The following is a 23,350-nucleotide window of genomic DNA, read 5'->3' as shown; positions in this document are numbered from 1 at the left end:
TTATGCCATGTCTGTGTTCCATATCGTAATGTATATGTTTTATGCTACTATTTACATGTATATTATGGAATTTGCGTGGCAGGGGATCGGAGGTCATTTTCCATTTTTACGATTTTTGCAGGGACATGACTGTCCAATCAGGGACTGTCCATGGCACATTGGGACAGCAGGTAACCCTGGTGACCATGCCCATGTCGCTACTGGGGTTTCCACCTTTCCATTTTCCGATCTGGGATATTTCGGGACTCACATCTGACTTTACAGGCCGACACATACAAACGGGTCACTATATAGCATAGAAATTCACTTGCTTGCCTAAATAATATGCTTATTATTGTGGCAATTTCCTTGCTTATTCTGTTTCTTGTGTCATTTAGGTATTTCTGTTACAGAAATAACCAATTCATGCTACCATTACATTAAATACGGATATCATTGTGTCCTACAATCGTAGCACATCAGCCATTTCTAATACGTTTTTTCGGGACACAACTGTCCATGGAGTGACTGCCCCAACCAGAGTGGGACAGGTGGTGACCTTAGTCGCTGCTCCTATGTCGGTGCGGCGCTGACATGCGGCTGTACACCTTCTCTGAGTGTAAACACTGACAGTGCATTGCGGGACGAACGCGGTCTTATGCGTATCCTTTGCTCCTTGGACGGGTACACTTATGCCTTCGTGGCTTCTATTTGCTTCTCCGTTAATTTGGGACGGGGACTATGTTGCATACTGTACGTGCGTTTCATTCTGCACAGGACCTGGCTGCTGCCATTACTATTGTGGGCGGACCGTGGCTGTCAGCACATTAGGTTGCTCACCTCATGCCGGCTTAGACACGCCTCCAGACGCATCCTACCTGGGCTCGCTCACGTACACTACGCACATGTCTGTGATTCCGGTGCACTCTCATTAATATGTATATGGCGCTACTGCGCCGGATATTCCATGCACCGCCGGCGCAGGCCTTACGCCGGCCTTGCGCCGAGCTTCATGAATCCCGGGGAATGAGTAAAAAGGAAAAGAAATGAATGGAATGAGCAACATCAATGTCCACATAAATGGTATAAAATAAATGAAATAGTCCTCTTTTATTAAAACAGAAAAATGAAATTAAGCACAGTTAGCCAAAGAGCATGGGGCATAGCATAGTACAGATAGAGATGTCGACAGGAAACAGAAAATTATATATCTGAGAAAGGAAGACCCAAGAGGGGGTGCTATAGACATCACAATACAGGAAAAATGCACTGAATCAGATCACAGGAAGTAGACTGGTTTGTAAAGCAGTAGTATGTTTCCAATAATAACAACGAGACCACACACTGAAAGTAGACTATGTATAACTTAACATTGTAGTGGAAAGGACAAGCAGTAAATATGCTGAATTATGGCAGAATACATTTAAACAGTCACAGTTAAGAAAGACAAAATTAAGGAGAATAGTTTATAACACAGAAGCTCAAGCTGTACTCTGGTATATGTGCAGTAAGGTTCAGAATGAAAAAAACTACATCTGTAATAAGCTACCAAATAGCAGTGAAACAGTGCAGACAGTATACAGGTTACTGGCAAACTAAGATATCAGTGGTTAAGTGCATTGTAGGGAAGGTTAGAAATGATTAACCATACAGACATCAATCACTAGGAGGCAAAATAAAACAAAAACTTAGAAGTGAGTATTGATATTAGCAAAATATTACGAACAGCACAAAATAGAAATTAATAATGTATGCAGATACTTTTAGGAGACTACCCAGAAAAATATAGTGCAGTAATAATCACACAACTACAATGCAAAAAATGCATGCCCAGTATATAAAAACAACCCTCAATATTCTGTAGTAGTACAAAAAGAATCAACAAATTAGAAAACTGCATTATCAAAATATAAAATGTATAACATAAATGTATTCTTGAGGTTCCAGTCAAAAATCTCCAGCACAAGCTGAATTTACTTGCTGAACATACCTCTTAACTGTCCAGATTTTTGCAGAATGTCTAGATGTTTGCTTCAAATTTTTTTAAATTCCTCATAAAATGTGTTTTGCTGGTAAATCATTGCAGATTAAAGTCACTAAACAAGGGCATACATTTAAGTTTCAGACTTCACATCATTCAGAAAAATGGATGCTAATGGGAAATCTGTTTTTCTAGCAAATTTCTAAGTTCATAAAAGCATAATTTAAAATTTGTCCCTGATTTTGGACCTTTGTTCCCCCCAACACACACACACACACACACACACACACACACACACACACACACACACACACACACACACACACACACACACACACACATTATTTTTGGCTGTGTTCAGATTTCTTGCACTTAGACGTTGAGAGGTATGTTGCTGATTAATGTCACCCAGCACTAGGGTGTCAATACAGCAGAAACAGGTCATAAATAAGTGATTAGATAATCCAAAATGGCAAGTATCTCAACAAATGTGCCCAGGACATTCATCATCATTTTCAAACAAGTGAAGCAATCAGATGCAACAGTGTACATAACAGACAGCAGCTAGCTATTGTGTCTTCTCAGGCAGAACATGAGAGGATGAATTGCTTTGAAGCTGTTATGAAACGGAAAGTAGCATTTAGGATTGCATAGTTTCCAGAATCATATTTCATTACAGCAATGATGAAAATGTTTCACTGAAATGTGAGGAGTTTTGCTTTTAGGTAGGGTAAAAGTCCTGGTTTTTCAGTGTTAATAGGAGATGCTGCTACAACACAGCTAAATGCATCTTACCCTGAAATTAGAAATCCCTGTGGTAGGTTTTATTTCCTTAGAGAGTTGCTTCAGTCTTTACAATTAAGACAATTATTTCATGCAGTAGTAGTTTTTTTGAATCAGGACAGCAAACTGTAATGATCACTAGCATATATTACAGTTCCTGTCTTCTGAAGATGTATAAAGAAGCATTAGCAGTGCTCTTGAAAAGGTGTCAATGTTGGACATAGCGATCAAAGCCACAGGTTGTATCACAGCATCTGTTAATGTCTACATCTATATATTTTACTTGCCCATAGCTTGGGCAATCTGTAGACTAAATTCATGAAATGTAATATACTCCAGTAGAGCTTAACATCCATCTTCTTATCAGTGATTCCCCTCAGGTCAAAAATCTCTTTAGTAAACAAGAGTGTCCAGTCTTGTGGCCCCAACATTTGAAACCTGAACTGAGCAGACTTCTGCTGTAGTTTAGTTTAATCCTGCTATTCGTCCAACAGAAGCTTCTGTTTTTATCTCTAGGGTATTTTTTCCTGTGTTTCTAAGGTAGGGCCTGTTTGGTGCACTGCTTTCTATCATATCACATGTTACTCCAACATGCCATGAATCTGCAATGCAGACATAGGCGTTACTCCCTTGCCTTCAGATAAGAAATAACTTTGACTATCCACTATTTCATTTTCTGGCTAGCTTGAAGTACTGAATTAGCCTTTAAAATGATTATCTGAATATATTCTTCCATTACAGACCCCAATTAACTCTCTGGATATTTTTATCTACTTTTGGCCCTTACTAACTAGCTTTCTTTTGATTCAAGAAAAGAGGAGGTCAACTTTTCATGCAGCTAATACTGCCAGAGGAAATACATACCAAGCATTTACTAGAGAGAAAGTGACTTGACTTCTCCTCCAGATGTTAGGGATGTACAAGGAATGACACTGTTTGTCATCAATGCAACATATTTGAATCCTCATATTTCTACTAAAGAAGGATGACGGACTCCAGCAAAATTGTCATCGGAACCTGGAAGTTCATTCTTTCTGTACCCCATTGTCGATGGTGGTGCCTGTCCAAAGACCTAGTTTTTAGCATCAAGTCCACAAATATGGATGGGAAATGCTACTCAAATTGTATACCAAAGCCAAGAATTTTAGATTTTTATACCACATTCCTATACTAACACCCCCACCACCATCCACCCTCCACTATACATGCCCATCACTCTTTATATTCTGGAACTAATATTAAATAAATACAACACATTATGCATATTCATACACTATAAGACTTTTGAATCAGGTAGGTAGCAATATAAAATCTGCTCCACGTAAGACATAATGAATTGTATCCTTCTCATTTCATTCTCTTGCTGTCCTAGATTCAAGCTTGTGCTCAAAAGCTGTGTGCCCATTGCCGTGTTAAACATTGGAGTAAAACCATACATTGCCTATGGATATTATCAATAATCATGTAGCATTTATTTCTTTTCCTCTTTATCCCTAATCCTGCTGACCATAATTCCCTCCACCAACTAGCTTGCCCTTTGCTTCCCTGTCAAACTCACCTTTCTGTAAATTGGAGGGACAAGAACCAGCTGGCAGACAGATAATCAGCTAGGCACAATAATTAAATTTCTTCCTGATCTTTTACTCGCCTTCCTCTGAGTCATCTGACATGTACCACCAAAGAAGGGTCTTACAATACTGGCCTGCAAATGCACATATGCTTCCGCACATGTTCCAAGTCTGGCTTGAGTTGCTTGGTAATAACAAGTGTACATCCTGGTCCTATGATGTTTATGTCATACCTGGTCTCTATTGTGTGTCACTTCTGCAACTTACTGACTAACCCTCCTCAAAAGGATGGGCAGCCTCATTTTGAACTTCACCAGCCAGCTTCTCTAGTGCCCAGACAAATAATCAAAACCAGATAATTTGGGTCATAGGGCTTCATCATTCAACATTAAGGAGCTGGGTCATATAACACTTAAAATTTAGTTGTTAGTCATTGCAATATTAAAAGGTAAGTTAAACCATGCCCTTGATTTGGACAAAATGCTGCCCCTCATAAATTAATTCTTACAACACTGTTTCATGCATAATGCCTATCTACCTATGTACATGTTTGCAATTTGTACAACTGCCTGCTTTTACAATGCAAATATGTTATTGTGAAGCCCTTGTGATAGGGGTGGGGGAACTGGAGTGTGTGGACTGGTCAGATATGACAAGTATGAGGCATCAATATATATATGACTAACAACTAAATTTACTCAATGGCAACACTCATATCTGCTCTGAATTACAGCACAATGGCACTAAATATACAGACCCAACTGATATTGCCAACATCCTGACAGATAGGTTCAGTGCTAACTTTACCCCCCTCTCACCCCCTAAAGAGCCCATCTCTGTATCGTAAGAATGCAAAGTTCCTGTAATTATGGCTGCACAAGTAAAAACCACATGGGACCAGACAACATCCCAGGCTGCATTCTACATGAACTACAGAACGAACTGGCACCCCACCTAAGTACTATGTTCAGTCATAGCCTCACCTCAGGCTTTGTGCCTGCTGAATGGCACACAGTGATGGTTATCCCACTCCACAAGGGGGGAGCCACCACGGACCCCAGGAACTACCGCCCCATTAGCCTGACGAGCCTGGACTGCAAGGCCATGGAAAGCATCATCATGGAACTTATAAACAAAGACAGTGGTAATCTCCAAACTCTGGACCCCACCCAGTTCGGGTTTGTAAAAGGCAGATCATGTCTCCTAAACCTGATAGACTTCTTTTAAGCAGTCTCCAAAGCCATAGAGAAGGGTAAGGTGGTTCACACAGCCTATCTACATCTTGCCAAGGCTTTCAACACCATCCCCCACTCTGGAATTATAGATAAACTCACTAAACTAGGTATTAGTCCCTATGTCACAAGATGGGTTGCCAACTGGCTCACTGACAGAACCCACACTGTGAAAGTAGCAGACTCCAAATCCGACTTCAAACCAGTGACAAGTGGAGTACCACAGGGTTCAGTCCTGGGTCCTCTCCTGTTTGGTATCTACTTCTCTGAAGTACAGGCTAACACAGAAGGTCTTTGGCTAACAAAGTTCGCAGATGACTGCAAACTAGGAGCCATAATCAAAACTCCAAACGATGTGGACATCCGACAAGAGGGCCTCACTGAGACAGATGCCTGGTGTCAAAGCCATGGCCTCAAGCTCAATGCCAAAAAGTGCATTGTCATCCCCTTTGGTAAAAACTCTTTACCCATGAACTACAACATAGGCAGTAGTATACTTAACACCGAAAGTGTGATAAGAGACCTTGGGACACAGGTGGATAGCAGTCTCTCCTTTGATAATCACATCGCCACAGTAGTCAGAAAATCCTTCGATGTGGCACACCACATCACAAAAGGCTTCTCATCCAGAAAAAAAGAGATCATTGTTCCCCTCTACTCATCACTCATTTGACCCATTATAGAGTACAATGCCCCTTTTGGTATGTACCTCACAAGACATCTACAACAACTGGAAAGGCCGCAGAAATACCTCACAAAGAAGATTACCGGCCTCAAACAGATGCCTCATGAGACCGTCTCAAAAAACTCCAGCTTTACTCCGTCGCATATTGCCTACTCAGAGGTGATCTCTGCCTAACATACAAAGCTATGTCAAACCCAGAGCTGTTGGACATGCTCCACTTAACGAAATCCAAATCCCAATCCCTCCGAGCTACACGCTCTAGGGACCTAAATCTTTTCACCACAATAAACAGAACATGCCAGAGGGATAGATTCCTGTCCCAGAGACTTCCCATACTCTGGAATAAACTACCTATCTATATCAAACAAAGCTCCTCATTAGCACTCTTCAAGAAAAATCTTGATGATTGGATGGGAAATAGGAAATTCACCCCTGGGATCACCTCTGTGGCTCTGCTCGACAGTGGCACAGGAAAATAATTTTCTTGGGTGGCAAAAGCCAGGGTACCTTTTTGGCTGGGCTTGTATAGGCCACAGGGCTGATAGCCTAGTACCAACCTATGAACCTATATATATATATATTTATATATATATATATATATATATATATATATATATATATATATATATATATATATATATATATATATAGATATATATATATATATATATATATATATATATATATATATATATATATATATATATATATATATATATATATATATATATATATATATATATATATATATATATATATATATATGTATATATATATATATATATATGTATATATATATATATATATATATATGTATGTGTATATATATATATATATATATATATATATATATATATATATATATATATATATATATATATATATATATATATATATATATATATATATATATATATATATATATATATATATATATATATATATATATATGTATATATATATATATATATATGTATATATATATATCTATGTAAATATATACATATGTATATATATATGTATATATATATATATATATATATAAATATATATATATATATATATATATATATATATATACACTGCTTAAACATGTAAAAGAAAACTATATGACAGCATCTGCAGCTAAGAAAAGTGGTATCTCACTGTTATGGTCCCATTTTTGCATCTATGGGCACTTCCAGTGGTTTGAGCTGGAGGTTTGTTTGGGAACACTGAAGCATGTTTTCTCTCCCATCCTCTTTGAAGTTTCTATAGGTATTCAGTCACAAGACAGACATCAAATGCCACTATGCAGCCCTTTCTTTGGGTAGCTTGATCTGGTCTGTCTGGGGAGAATTTGAAGTATAACAGTTCCTGTTTATAAAGTAGGTTTCAGCCTTTTTTCTGCCAGCTGCCCTCATAAATCCATTAATTTTCTGAAAAATTTAAGAACCAGCCACTATGATAATATTATGATTCTCTTCTTGTCACTATGTCTTGTATTTATTTATCATTATATTTTATGTATCCTTTTGTTGACTGGGTTAGTTCCACTAGGCTAGTAGCCTCTTTTCAGGGGAGACCCAAGGTGGCATTTATACTACTATGGGAAATTTGGCCAAGACATCACCAAACTTCACCTACTCTTTTTGAGAGATAATACAAGATCTTTTACATCCACCTGAACTACTGCTAACTCAAGCAGATGGGGTTTCAGTCTAATGTCTCATCCAAAGGATGATACACTCAGGAGTGCAGTACTCCTCTTATACTGCACTGCAGTGTCAGCACTCAGTCTACCTGATATGGGAATAGAACCTACAGCCTTCTGCACCAAAGGTGAGTGTGCTACCTGTTGCTTCACCGATTTCTGGTTGCAGTTTATTTTATTAAATATTTATTTTGTTCAAATCAAAGAATATCCAGCAAAAACATCAAATCTCAAAACATCAGTCACAGTAGGGCAAACAAAATGGTTCTGTCCCCTTATTGGAACCATGTTAAAGCCTGATCAGGAATTTTGTGTTGATGTTTTTGTTCAATATTTTGTTCTTCAATCAAAAAATAAATGAGATTTAGGAACATTAACAGCTTTCTATCTCTTCTTTCACTTGCTGCTCTGAGCTGTAACTCCATAATGCACAGCATTTATTTTAAAATATTTTTATATCAAACATATTTTCGTATGAACAGGAATACAAAAAGTACAGTTTTGTACCTACCATAAATGTAGATGTTCGAAGATCCACATTGCTGCAGTCCTAACAATTGGGTAGTCCGCTGTCCTTGGTCGGCCCGAATATCAAAGTATAAGGCTGACGTCGGTCAGAGCGCATTTGACTGACGTCAGTACGTCAGGGTACAAATGCGCATGACCGACGTCATATCCTCAGTCTTTTCTTGCCCCAGATGTCAGAAGACCCTAAAAAGAAAGGTCAAAACCAAAAGACAGCAAACAACCAACCAACCACCCTTGCACTAACTATAGTACAATATATACAATATACACAAAATGTACAACCCAACCCACACAACCACCTCTAACAACAGAGGGAAGGAGGGAGGGAATTGGACTGCAGCAATGTGGATCTTGAACATCTACATTTATGGTAGGTACAAAACTGTACTATGTTCTTCATCTCACATTGCTGCAGTCCTAACAATTGGGTAGAATCCCAAAGCAGAGATAAGGGAGGATGGCTAACTACAAGGAAGCAGGAGCTGCCAAAATGCCCTGCAAAACAGCAGTGGCAAAACCAGCCCTAGACTTAGAGTAAAGTGGCAGGTGATAATGCTTAGAGAAAGTATGCAAAGAACTCCAAGTAGCTGCCTCCAAAATATCCTTGGTTGCCACTCCCCTCAAAAAAGCTGTTGAAGTGGCAGTAGCCCTAGTGGAATGAGGCCTAATCCCAGCTGGAATCTCCTTGCCATGATGGGAATAACAGAAAGCAATGCAAAACCCAATCCACTTAGAAATAGTTTGTTTTGATACAGGCTTGCCCTGAGAACTCAAAGCAAAAGAAACAAACAACTGCTGAGACTGCCTGAAACCTTTAGTTCTGTCCAAATAATAACGCAACTGCCTGTGGACATCTAAAGTGTGCAAAATCTTTTCCCCTTTATTTTGGGGATTTGCATAAAAAGTAGGCAAATGAATAGTTTGGTTCAAAGCCACACTAGAAACCACCTTAGGCATAAAGGAAGGATTAGTACGTAATGATACCCTATCCTTATGGAAAATCAAGAAAGGCTCAACTGCCATAAGGGCCTGTAATTCAGAAACCCGTCTTGCAGAGGTAATGGCCAACAAAAAAGCAGTCTTCCATGATAAATACTTCAACTCAGCAGTAGCTGCAGGCTCAAAGGGTTGTAGAGTGAGTTTCTCCAACACAAAATTGAGATCCCAAGCAGGAGTAGGAGCTCTTCGTGGGGTCTTATATTCTTTGCCCCTCTAAGAAATTGCTTGAACAAAGGATGAGAAAACAATGGTGGGTTGCAATCATAGTGAGCTGAAATTGCTGCAGCATGAACTTTAATAGAAGAGAAAGACAAACCTTTGTCTAGTAACTTAGTAAGATATTGAAGAGCCACACACAAATTAGGCTCAGAAACATCAAAATCTTTTGCTGCACTCCAAAACAAAAATCTCTTCCATTTGTCTGCGTACACTTTCCTTGTACTAGGCCTCCTAGCTTCCAAGATAACATTTAAAACTTGCTGAGGAAGTGGAGGCCCACTATGGTTCAAAACAGAATATGCCAGGCTGTTAGGTGCAGAGAGTGAAGCTTGACATTTAGCAAATGGCTGTCCTCCTGCGACAACAGGTGTGGAATCAAGGCAAAGGCCATGGAGGCTTCCATACCAGACTTCTCAGTAATGGGTACCAGTGTTGTCGAGGCCAATCCGGAGCTATTAAGATCATCCTTGGCTTGTCCTGTCTGACTTTCAGAAGTACCTTTGGGAGGAGAGGCAGAGGTGGAAAGGCATACACATGAAGATTGCTCCAATTGAAAGAAAGAGCATCCACTCTCCAAGCTGTGGGATGAAACCTTTTGTGCAAAACTTTGGCAGCTGATGGTTTAGTGGAGAAGCGAACAGATCTATGTCTGGAGTTCCCCATGACACTGTCAATTTCTGAAATACATGAGGATCCAATTTCCACTTGTGGGGATCCATAATTCGTCTGCTCAACACATCTGCTAAGGAGTTCTGTGCTCCTGGCAGAAACCTTGCCTGAAGATTGAGCTGTAAACTGAGAGCAGTCTCCCACAAAATCATTGCTTGCCTGCATAGAGGATAAGAATGTTCCCCTTGCTTGTTGATGTACCACATGACAGTTGTGTTGTCTGTTAGAATCAACACCTGCCCTGGAAGAAGTAATTCCTTGAAAGCAATTAATGCAAACTGGACTGCTAACATCTCCTTCATGTTGATATGTAGATGTTGTAGTCTGACAGGCCACTTGTTTTGTATCCACTTTCCATTGAGATGAGCTCCCCAAGCTTTGTCTGAGGCATCTGTCGTTAAAATCTGACTCGCCTCTGGCCGGGTCACAGAGAGTCCCTTGTTTAGGTGACATTCCTGAGCCCACCACAAAAATTCCTTTTGAATGCAAGGTATTATTTGAATGACAGTGTCCAGATCCTGGCAGTGCTGTGTCCATACATTTTTGAGATACCATTGTAGCTTCCTCATATGCAGTTTGGCATTGGGAAGCACCAGAATGCAAGATGCCATGAACCCTAAGGCTTGAAGGACTGTCCTTGCAGTCAGCCCGGACTGATGAGATAGTTGATGGAAGTAAAGGGATAGACTCTGTTGTTTGTCCGGGGTTAAAAGGCCATCTGGGATGCTGTATTCAGTCTCACACCCAGAAAGCACATGTCTTGAGAGGGTACTAGACTGGACTTTATTTCGTTCACAGAATACCCTAGGCATCTTAGCACTGCTATCACATATTCCAAATGATGAAGGAGCTCTTCTCTTCCTTGAGCCAGAATTAGGCAGTCGTCCAAATAAGGATAGATCTGTATTCCTTTTAGTCTGAAGAAAGCTATCACTGGAGCCAGAATTTTCGTGAACACTCTGGGCGCAGTAGATAAGCCAAAGGGCAATGCAGAGAACTGATAGTGAGAAGTCCCAGCTCGAAAACGCAGATACTTTCTGCAACTTAGTCTGATAGGAACATGAAGGTAAGCCTCCTTGAGATCCAAAGTTACCATCCAATGATCTTTGCCCAGCAGAGGTAAAAGCTGCTGCAACGTCAACATTTTGAACTTGGGAATGTCCAGATAAGTGTTGAGGAGAGATAAATCCAAAATTGGTCTCCACGTGTACCCCTTCTTTGGTACTAGGAACAGGCGAGAATAAAATCCTAGGCCCATTTCCGGCAGAGGGACCGGTTGTATGGCCCCTAGTCGGAGCAACAGAGAAACCTGCTTGTGAGCCTCTATTCTTTGTTGAGGAGGAACGTCTGGCATGCCTGTGAAAGGAGGCAAGGTATGGAAATAAAACCTGTAGCCGTGGTGTATGATATCCAATACCCATCTGTCCTGGGTAATTAAACTCCAATTTTCTTTGAAAAGTGCCAACCGTCCCCCCAAAGGTGCTGCCAGACGAGCAGGCTCTGTCAGCTGAAAAGGTAGGTCATTGGGTCTGCTTACGAAAGGACTGACCCCTGCCCTCACCGAAGCCTGTGCAGGAGAACTTCCTGTTCTAGGCCTGAAAGAGCCCTGAGCTCTGCCCTACCACGTCTAGATCTACCCCTAGACTGGGAATCATAAGAAGGATCGTCCACCCCTTAGTAGGCCAATTTCTACTAAACTTTGGAGGCTGGACTTGCAAAAATCTTTAACAGTCTGCATAGACTTAGCCTTGTCTTCCATTTTCTTTAAAACTGTCTCAACAGGAGGACCAAACAACACGTCAGATTGTAAAGGAGCATCTAAAATCCTTGTTTTAACATGTTCAGACAAATTCTGATCCCTCAGCCAGGCGTGCCTGCGAAGAACTGACCCAGTGGCAGCCACCCTAGATGAGGCCTGTACAGCATCAAAACCACATTGCAAAGAATGCTTACCCACCTGTTCAGAAACGTGCACTAAATCTTGCAACTCCTTACAATCAATACCTACTGCCAGAGCATCAACCTTAGATTTCAATTGTGAAAGGAGATAATTTTGGTATTTCAACATGTGAAACTGGCAGTTCAGAGCCCTCATAGCAAGAGTGGAAGAAGTATAGACTTTCTTGCCCCATCTATCCAAGGCCCTAGCCTCCTTGTCTGCAGGAACCGGATTCTTAACAACAGAAGCCTTAACACCTTTAGGCCCATGGCTAACAGTTTCTGGGTCTGCCCTAGGACTCTTAAAAGATACTTATGAGCTTCAGGCACCCTGTAATACCTATCCGGCTTAACAGGAGCAGGAGGCAAAGAATCAGGATTAAGAGAAGCTTCCATAAAAACATCTTCCACTACAGTCAAAACAGGAGGTATAGCCAAAGGCCTATGCTGGGGTAACAACAGAAATTCCCTAAGCCTTTTTCTGGAATCAGAGAAGTCCTGACCCTCCCACTTAAAATGCTCCCTCATGGAATGAAGAGTTTCTGAAAAAGAAAAATCCTCAGGGGGAGTAGCAGAAGGAGTAGAATCATCCACATCAGAATCAGAATAAGGAGAGTACTCCTGCAAGTCTTCAGCCAAGACTCTGAAACATCTGAAGCCTGCTCAAAACCCCCCAGCTCAGGCTCCACCCTAGGCCGCTTATGAGGAGGGGGCATAGAACCCCTAATCAAAGTAATCAAATCTTCTGCCATTTTAAGCATATGCTTCTTGGGCACAGTACCTGAAGAGCTAGGGGTAACACTAACTGAAGCTAAACCTGGCCTGCCCCTGGGGGAAGCCTTGGAAACAGAAGGAGAGGGCCTAGCCACCTTAGGAAGGGAGGGGAGTATAGTAACATGAAAAGCCCCCTCAGCCTGACTAGTCTCTTGAGAGGCCACATCTTGTAATAACAAGGTCTCCCCCTGGGAACACAAAGAAACCTCCGGTGGAGCCACCGGCTCCACCGACACCTCTAAAGAACCGGCGTCTGGTACAGATGGTTCTTCAAGCCTAGGCTTAACTGCCTTGTCCTTGCGTTTCTTTGAAGAAGCGGGCGTCGGAGCATCCGACGGCATTTTATAGTTACACCGCTTCCCAAAGACTAACCTCGCACAATCCAACCGCCTCTTTATAGTGCGTTTATTAAATCTAGCACAAGAGCAACAGCCAACAACGTCGTGCTCAGGCCCTAAGCAAGGAATACACAAAGTATGATAATTTTTATGCGGTATCTGTTTCCCACAAGAAATGCAATTATTAACTTTTTCTGACATCCGGTAAATGACTGAGGCAAGAAAAAACTAAAATATTCCCAACGGGTACTTAGCCAACTTTGAACCCGGTCTGAAACTTCTAAATCGAAAAATCTCAGAACGCCAACCGGCACTTGCAATACTGCTTCTGCATCGGACCATGCGGCAAAAAAGACTGAGGATATGACGTCGGTCATGCGCATTTGTACCCTGACGTACTGACGTCAGTCAAATGCGCCCTGACCGACGTCAGCCTTATACTTTGATATTCGGGCCGACCGAGGACAGCGGACTACCCAATTGTTAGGACTGCAGCAATGTGAGATGAAGAACATCTTGACTAATGATAGAGAATTTGGATGAGCTTGGATTTCTATTTGTTATGCTACATACCCAGTTTCAGTAATAAACTTGTCATTAGAAGATTGAACAAGAAGGAAGAATTAAACATCCAAAATAATTTTCTTGTTTTGGCAAGAGGAAGCAAGAAAACTTACATAAGCTGTGCACAGTCCAACTTCTGAGATTCCAAATGTTTGGCAGAAGTTCAGAGATTGTTAGATTGAGAGACGTCTGATGTGGAGATGCCCTGTCAAGACACAACTTTGTCTTATTTGCATATTTAATTGTATAGGCCTATATTTGACAATACATTATAAGGTTGCTTTCTACAATTTTCTGTTGGACTGGAACTTTATTTCTGTAGGTAATACTTGTTATATCATTTGGAAACATTCATCTTCCAGTGATTAAAAAACACGGTTGTCATATTATATGCTTGAGATTTGACAAGGATAGCTATTGCCTTCATTTCTTAATGAAGTCAGATTTGCCTACCAAATTCAAAGGGACTCAAGAAAAGGTATTGCAAATTGCTCTGGTTTGTGAAGAGTACTGAATTTTACATTGTAGTGATGCTTTTCTTTATTTATTTTACTGAGTCCCTACACAGATATGCAATGAGCGTTTGGTGTGGTGTGAAGAACTATCAAGGCAGGGCTAGCCACCCAACAGTGTAAAACTTGTCTCTAGATGATTGTCACTATGAAGTGCCACCTTGACCCCCATGTGCAAAAATGTGAAAAGGGGGTTGCGGATGGATGGCTAGATTATAACTTTAAACATGAAAAACTGTCCTTTAACTTAGTTCAGTAACTGCAGCTAAAACAGTTCAGACAGGAGCAGACAGCTGAACACACATCTAATTCTAATCTGAATCATCAGCACTTGCAGTATACATGGGAAAGCCAGTGGGAAATCCAAAAGACTTGGAAAAATTAAACAGGGGAAAGCCAGTGGACTAATAAATGTGAAGAAAACAATGCAAATAAATAAATAATAGATATGCTAAAATACTACTAAAACATGCCCATTAAAACTGATTTTTTTTTGTCTTAACATTTCAACATTCAGGTTCATAGTTCAGCTTAAGATAACATCAAAAAAGTCTAACTCTAGAAAATGGCATTTTGTTTGAGTAGCAATCTGATGCAGGTGAACTGGGGACATTGCTCTCTATTTCAGTAATCTTCAAATGTCACTGCATTTAGCTCTGTGTTCTTTGGAATTTAATCTAGGCAAACACAGAAATATCAACATTCTTCTCCAGCAATAATAAAACTAGAAGGATTTTTTTTTCATGCTGTTGTTAATGGGCATTCCTCTTTTGTGTAATCTGCAGGCCTCAGTAGACGTAGTCAGCTAAAAAATAACCCTCTACATATAAACCCTCTGTGACCTAGACTAACTTGTTCTGTAATAATTTATTTTATAAGTTATATTTATTTCTCTGTATCTTGCTGCATAATGTGTTGTGAAGATGTTTACTGTTAATTTTCTTTATTGCATCACAGATAAATTGTTTGACTGAACTGATGAGTTGCCTTACACTCTACCAAACATCTTTTTACATTCAATTTCTTTGTATTGTACCCACTCTCTCTAATAATGTTACACTGGTCTTTCTTTTTGTGTCGTTTTAGTTGAGACAGATAACTGCATAAAAGGTGCAGTTCTTATACTTGACTCTTCACTTATAACAGTATCATACATGTGCGTAAGACTGGTAATGATACGACTGCGTAGAGGAAATCAGCGTGCATATCTTTATCCACACACAACACAAAAATTGCTATCAACTATGTTACAGGGAAGGCCTCTTGGCCAAGAAACTAGGAAAATCCCACTGTCTTTCTACAGATAATGACTTGGATTCCCTTACTTTCACTTGACCACCCAACAAGACAGGAGAATGAAAGTACTGTTAGAAGGACTCACAGTTTATCATGCCTTTAGGAGGATGGCACACCCCACTAGAACAGCACTGACCTTATACTCCAATCAAATTGCACTGCTATTCATTTATTAAATTCAGTTCTCATATGCATTTAGAATACATATCATCTCAGTTCAGCAGTGGATCCATTAGTGACGTCATATTACCAAAAGCATAGGCATAGTGAACAGAAAAATCTATGACTTGCTGCATAAAACGTGTGCTGCATACTAGTTGTATGATATGAAATTAAATCAGATAATCCAGTTTAGACAGGTTTAGTTTTGTTTCACAGCATAGAGGTATGTAAATTAAAGGTCTGGTTACCACAAATGGCTTGAATTAGATATCATTAATCATCAGCATGTATAAGCTGAAATGTGTTTTTAATTATCATTGTTACACTTTCCTTACAACAGAGTAGTATGTGAGAATTAATGTGCATCATGGTAATGTTGTAAATGGTCTGTTTTATTAATATGGGGGTTGCTTCTACAAACTTCACTTTAATATTTTAGTGTTTAAAGTGAATGGTGGGTGCAGCTCATTTCCTGAATAATAGTAAAGATAAACAGACCTTGAGTAAATCCAATCAACCATGGCAGTAAGGTGCGCAATACAAATTTAGTTAAAGTAATACAGATAAGATAGTTTGAAAGCACACAAGTTAAACTGACACCCATTGACATCTGAGGAAGCCCTCTGGGCAAAAGTTTTAACATGCATGCTTTTAAACTATCTTATCTGTATCACTTGAATTAAATTTCTATTGCGCACACTACTGCCGTGGTTTCAGTGACTCTTGTTTATTGCATCATTTCTTGAATAACTGATCAGCTATAAACAAATAATAAAATGGGCTTATACCTTCTACTCAACACGAGCGGTTTTAGAGCCCTAAGAATGTGAGCCCCCACAGGGAACTTTTCCATGCCTTGTCATGTCCAAAATACTAGGAAATGGTATATGATATCATTGTGGTGAGGCAGGTATGATACAGTACATTGATGATGTTACCTAAAAAGAAATAACCAGATAATACCTTGAGCATTACTAAATGCAATGTTGCACTGGATATTATTTATTTATTTATTTATTGGGCTTTGTTAACTGAAATGATAAAGTTTGGCCCAGTCTCGTTATAGAGGAAACTTGCAGAGAAAAGCTCACATATCAAATTTACAAATGGGATTTTGCAGAGAAAAGTTCTGCATAACATTATTACAGATGACTATGTAGCCTCATTACATGCAGCAAGGGCAACATTCAAACACTGATTTGTGGTAATTAGTGCTACACAACAGTGCTCTAGCACTTACCAACTACCTCCTATAGTCTCAATAGAACAAAAACAACAGTTGTATGCAATACAGTGTTCTCAATTACATTTCTAATTAGTCGATTGACTTTACAAATATATTTAGACAGAGAAAAGGGTAGTTCAGGGAGAATTTTTGCTTTCTATAGTAAAAAGTACAACAGTCTGAAATGATGGGAGAAAAGCTAATAAAAGTAAAAATTATGATAATATTTACATGGACCTCATGGCAGAAATGCTACAGCAGTTTTCCAGGACACTGAAACTTTTGATATGTCTAGGAGCCCTTAGACATGCCAGTGAAGGAAAAGTCACATAAGGCATCAATATATAGGTGTAACGTTTCCAAGCAAGGTTATAAGTTATGACTAGTAGCATAAATGATAAAAGTAATAGTTACTTTTACAATAGGCTAACAGTGTCCAACTGCAATTGGCAATGGGCCTTGAGGAACTATGAAAATGTTCATGATGGTCACTTTATTTCTGTCATCATTTTCTTATTCATCTATCATGAACTCCTGAAGTTAAGTGCTTTAGGTAAAACCATGCTTGTGGCATTATGCTCCACTTGTTAATAAAGTGAAATACATTTTTGAAGTTAAAGTACCTAATTTCATACATATACCTACATGGCAGCATATCCCATGTTTCTGAAAGCTCTCTTGTTAATTTATTTTGCTTTAGAAGTTACCAGATCTGGAGAGTTCTGAAAATTGAAGCTTTTGCAGCAGGAATGGACTACTGGAACAACATTGTATAGTTGAGGTAATTGTCATTAAACATTAGTCTTAATGCCAATCTTACTTGAAGGTTACTTAGTTTTATCATCCTGTGCAATCCAGCCCAGATCTATCACAACAACACAACCATGCTTTTTAGTGAGCATTCATGCCACAAACACAGCAGGTGAACAATAGGTTATAGTTAACTTACTCCTAAGGCCTAGCTGCAGACCAGTAACTACTGGACTGACAAATACTATTTTAGACACCAAGACAGCAGCTGCAATGCTGTACCTAGGTGCCTCAGTGAGACAGATCTAGTTTTAGTGAAGAAGGACTCCAAAGCAATTTCTGTAACTACTCAATTTTCAGTGTAAATCCTAACCAAATTAGTCTTGTTAGGCAAAAGTGCTTATGACATATGCTTATGACCTAAACAACATGGCTTCATTTTGTTGGACTCAGGAGTAATACATTGTAGTTAAGATGGTCTTTGAGCATCATGAAGCCCATCTGGAATTCATACTGTATCAGAACTGTGAGGTCAACACTACTTATAATGACAGTGTTGTCAATATACTGTATCACACCAGCTTCACCACAGTGATGTCATACATTATTTTCAAACAGTGACAACATCAAAGGGAATGGGATATATCAATTTGGTAGAGCATCAATTCTGAGGGTTCTAAGAGCAGCATTTGTAGAGCTCTGTCTGGTCAGTTATTCTTGACATCATTTATTTCCTTGTGTCCAAGTAATTGTTAGTAAGCCATATAAGTATTATGCAATACAGTATCAGACACAGTAGACAAATATAGAAACATAGCAGCAGTCAACATAATATCACATCTCAATCCATATTTGATATCTGACATTGCACTGCTGAAATTCTCTCAACTTTTTTTTATAAAAACAAATTTTATTATGCACCAAATCAACAAAAGTTAATAATCCTTTTTTACACGTATTGTGCAGAGAAATAACAAGCTCCAAAACAAGATAAAGATCTTATAGGTGGTAACAAGAAAATAAAGTAGTCAGTTAAGCCATGACATCAACCATGAGGGCATCTCAATTAGACAGTTAATATCTCATGAAGATGTACAACATTAAGACATCACAGCCTTCACTTAAGTAACAAATTCTGTTTTAACTCACTTTCCCTTGTTGTCAACTCCAAATTCATTACTTCTTATAAGAGATGAATAAATTCTGAAATCAAATGAGGATTCCATGATTTCCAACTTCTTGTAATACATTTCTTGGATATAATCACTAGGAGGCCAACAGTTGTTTATCATACTGTAATGGGAAAGATTCTTCCACAAGTCTTAGTAACCACAGCTGTGGGGTGAGAGAGACCCCTCCTGGTCACATTATATCTAGAATATGTTGTAATCTTAAGCATCCAAAAAATGCACCCAGTCAATCAGTTCATCTGAACTACATCTCTAACAATTAGGAGCAGCCCTGGGAAAATCCTGTGCATCACATCTGCTGTATAAAAGTATGTAATTTAATTTATTTAGCTGGTTAGTTATATATTGCATTTGATTACCATATTAGTCCAAATGGACATGAAAACCTTTTTTTCAGCAGAAACCCAGGGAGAAGAGTTCCGCATAAAGACTAGAATAAAATAGCTACTTACAGACATTTTTTGTAAGTACCTATGTTTTACATTTAAAATAAATTCATCTTATATACTCTTTAAATACAGAGTTACAACAATGGCAAGACAACAACAATCACAAGAAAAGACCTGTAAAAAACTGAGAAATTTTAAAAATAAAAACATAATGAAATTGGCATGATAAAGTTCATGTCTTTCTTTGAGGAGATAGTCGACTTCTAATTGTGCAGCAATGGAAAATGATTGTGTGTAGCCACAATCTTTGAACTAAGGAGCAAGATGTACACAACCTCTCATATTATCTATCGGGAGATGCTCTGCATACAGAGTGTGCAGGTTAGACTTCAGTTTTATTTATACTTCCATCCATAGGAAGCGTGTTTCAGCATATAGAGATTGAAGCCCACATTAAGGTAACAAAAGAATAAAGAGGAGAAGGGATGCCACAGATAAGCCATGCTGATATTAAAGTAAATACTAAGCATGTAATTATGACCTTTCAGCAACAATGCTAAATTGATTGTCCAAGTTAAAAAAATAAGAGTAAACTGAACATCTGTGACCCTAGACATCTAAATTTCCCTCTTACAGTTTGCCTGATATGTCATCCAATTTCATTTCAGGACATGGGTGAAATTAAATTACAAGAATGGCAACATGTCCAGGAGAAAAGTATCTGCAGTCGGTTTGCAAAAGAGTATTAGGGCTGCTAAATCCAAGAAAAAATATTCATAGTCCTCACGTTTGACATGATCATTGAGAGATGGAGACAGAGAAAGCAAACACTACTCTTTGTCTATTAATAATGCACCTTTTGAACAACAGGAATAACTCCCGTGTATCATGTTCATTTTCTCTGAATTGGCAGCTGACTTCTGCTGATGGTAAATAAGATTAAAGGGTGCTAGTCCCGATGTTAAGTCACTACTGAAGTTTTTACACTGCTTTAGCTAGTGAGTGAAAAAGCACAGTGCCTCCAAGAAGTACTGAAAAGATGAGCTGGGTACAGGTGCTTAAATATCCAGTTTTCTTGTTTACACAATCATATAGCTTCCTAGTAAGCAATCCTTTCAACCCTTGTCTCAAATGAGAAATTGTGATCTGTGTAGACTCTATACTGATCCACCAGTAACTCCTTATCTGTCAATAATAAGATAAAAAAGATACTATCCTTTAAGTTAAAAGTTGCCAAACTGACTGAAATAGGTCAAGGCAGCCTGAATCCCATGGCTTGGGATAAAAAGACCATGTGTGCTATTTCAAGATGCAAAAGTTGTTTTGAAATACCAGTCCATTTTAAGAGATTACACCTAATACATGCTTTACAGTCATTTCCCTCATCTCTCTCTCTCTCTCTCTCTCTCTCTCTCTCTCTATTTCTCTCTCAGGCACCCTCAACAGTTTGATATACTTTCGTGTACTCCTGTCTTCACATATTCCAATGTATCTTCAGCATAACTTACCTTATGATTAAGTTCATTCACTTTTTTTGTCCAATTCATCCGGGTGATCAGAATGTCTGTTATTGCCTCTTTAATATCATTCAAATAGCTGTCAGTCTTGACAATATAACCCAGCAGACTGGAATTGAAGACCAGTAGATCAAACATATTGCTCATTACTATAATTGGATCTGCAGATGAATCTCCCAAAGTCTTCAGATCATCCATGCCTTTTGCACTGGAAAGTTTTTGTGGAGCAGGTGGGCTCTGAAGATCGATAATTGGTAATTTCTTGGTTTTCTTTTTGATTTGATTTGCTAAATTTAGGAACATGTTGTTGGTGAGGCATTAGTAACTTAGATTTACAATTTATGGGAATAAAAACTACAAATATTGTTTAGTTGGACAGAGAGTGACATGGAGAGTGACTTAGGTAATTTCTACCATTACCAGAAGGCCCATTTAGTTCAACATTTATTTGACAGTACTTTTTCTAACACTTCTGCTTCAGGGCTAACTAGCAGAATTGACCTACAGTTTGGCATTTTACTCTCATCACCTCCCTTGTTAACAGCAAAGGTGATGGTGGTTTTCAAGAATTTAGGAACTTTCCTTTCCAGCATTTTTCTGGCTAAGAGCAAGCATATAAAGCAGCTATTCATTCCACATCCAGATGTATGTATTTTGAGTAAATACCATTCAAAAGACAACACACTTTATCATTGTTTTAGCTGTTCTCAAGCTTTAGTTCCCAAGTCACCTCTTGTGCAATATAGATGCATTTATTTCCCCCTCTTGTTTGGCACCAGACATCTATATCACTCCATGCAGGGGTTTCTACCTTTCAGAGTCAACAGCTTTTGACAGCACACACTTTTATTGAAATAGTGGAGTGAAAATCATGTGACAGAAAACTATCATCACGGGCTATCCCCAATTTTTTTTCTTTAGGCACCTAACCCTACCCCCTGGTGGCTGATAGGCATACTCACCAAACAAGGTCCTGCTATACTTTCTAGTGTTCAGGGTCTTAGACAATACTATGCCTATCTTTATACTTAGTGTGTGTAGAGCAGAAAAATGAATCTGGGACTGGATGACTGTCTATAAAGGATGCACACAGACAGACAGATAGACACACACATACACATGCACGTCATGCACTCTGTTGGTAATTTGGGAGGTCATTGGTTCACCTACAACAAGTTTTTAAGAAGAAGTAAACTAGAGCACTGACTAAAAACTTATGTGGATTTAGGGACAGCATGAAGTCTAAGCACTGAAGGCATCCCAGCAGAAAACTGAACTGGAGAACCAAACACTGTACGGCAGCAACACTAATTGCAATGCCACTGTGCTGCCTGGATTCCATGCTATTTGTTCCAAAATGTTTTGGTTAACATAGCACTTACTATTTGGCTATACTTATTTAATTTTAAGTTGGTTACCCAGTCAATGCTTGTGCAATTAAAATCCTTAAAAGGATTACATTTTCACTCATTTGTTCATTCGGAAGTTTTGTCAGGAGATCCTTATGCTCTGCTGGACACAAAGCTGGTGTGCAATAGGCTTCTACAGTGTCATATTCATTACTAACTATATTTAGTGGTGCATCAGCAACTTCCAGCACAGAGCTGCTTTCTTGCCTTTTTGATTTTATGTGTTATTTTTCAGATATTGAGACCCACCTGCCTATACATCTGCATATGCAACAATGAAAAGTTGAACACCTTGGATATTATGTAATGCATTTTGAATCTTTATACCAGGCTCCAAAAATGGTGATTTATCAACCAACATATTCCAAGCAAAGAAAAGTTTGTAAATCACCACTTTATTGCTAAGACTACTGACATTTAGAAAAGTCATACTCAGCTTTGATTTGTTTTTCTCTTATATGTTTTTCATTCTTTTTTTTTTCTGTATCTGACTTTGAGATACCCTGATTACTGGATCCAGTAGTAATAGCAGTCCTTAGCAGTGTTCCAAACAGAACTGCAGGGTGGTGGCTCATGTTAACACACAGGAGAGAAATGCGCTAAATGTAGAAATGGCATCAAGCTTATAACGCAAAAATATGTAGAGGAGACCACATTACAGCTAGATACATCATTAAAAAAAGCCACCAGGGAAGCTACTGTCATGCTTGAGCAGACATTTGAAGAGATCCTGTTTTTTTTTCTGAATTTAGTTACAGCAGCAGGAAATACAGATAGTTTAGAATGGCCCAGTTTAAACATTGTTTTGCAATATCTACCCTTGGCAGAGGATACAAATAACCTCTGATCCTTCCAGAGACAATATGTTCTGTTAGCATATCAGCACAGCTGCCTATTGACATCATTATTATGTAACAATACTCATCCAAGTTGGACCTGGCAGGAAAGTA

The 23,350-nt window shown here is 38.9% G+C and overlaps 2 protein-coding genes across 2 annotated transcripts in view; one reads left to right on the top strand and one right to left on the bottom strand.

Moving 5' to 3' along the window:
• Positions 1–23,350, top strand: part of ASMTL (acetylserotonin O-methyltransferase like) — a 1,454,724-nt gene that overhangs the window by 214,957 nt on the left and 1,216,417 nt on the right. The gene's annotated exons all lie outside the window — the stretch shown is intronic.
• The window catches only part of LOC122802178, a 215,994-nt gene that overhangs the window by 163,052 nt on the left and 29,592 nt on the right, over positions 1–23,350 (bottom strand). Inside the window, exon 3 of the mRNA XM_044071847.1 lies at positions 20,983–21,278. Within this exon, the coding sequence (XP_043927782.1) occupies positions 20,983–21,278 (296 nt within the window). The remainder of the gene's footprint in view (positions 1–20,982; positions 21,279–23,350) is intronic.

Source organism: Protopterus annectens, chromosome 5.part0, assembly GCF_019279795.1.
Source record: "Protopterus annectens isolate FY-2018-M chromosome 5.part0, PAN1.0, whole genome shotgun sequence".
In the NCBI taxonomy this organism is placed as follows: Eukaryota; Metazoa; Chordata; order Ceratodontiformes; family Protopteridae; genus Protopterus; species Protopterus annectens.
The sequence above is the reverse complement of the archived record's forward strand: the minus strand, read 5'-3'. Positions and strand labels throughout refer to the sequence as shown.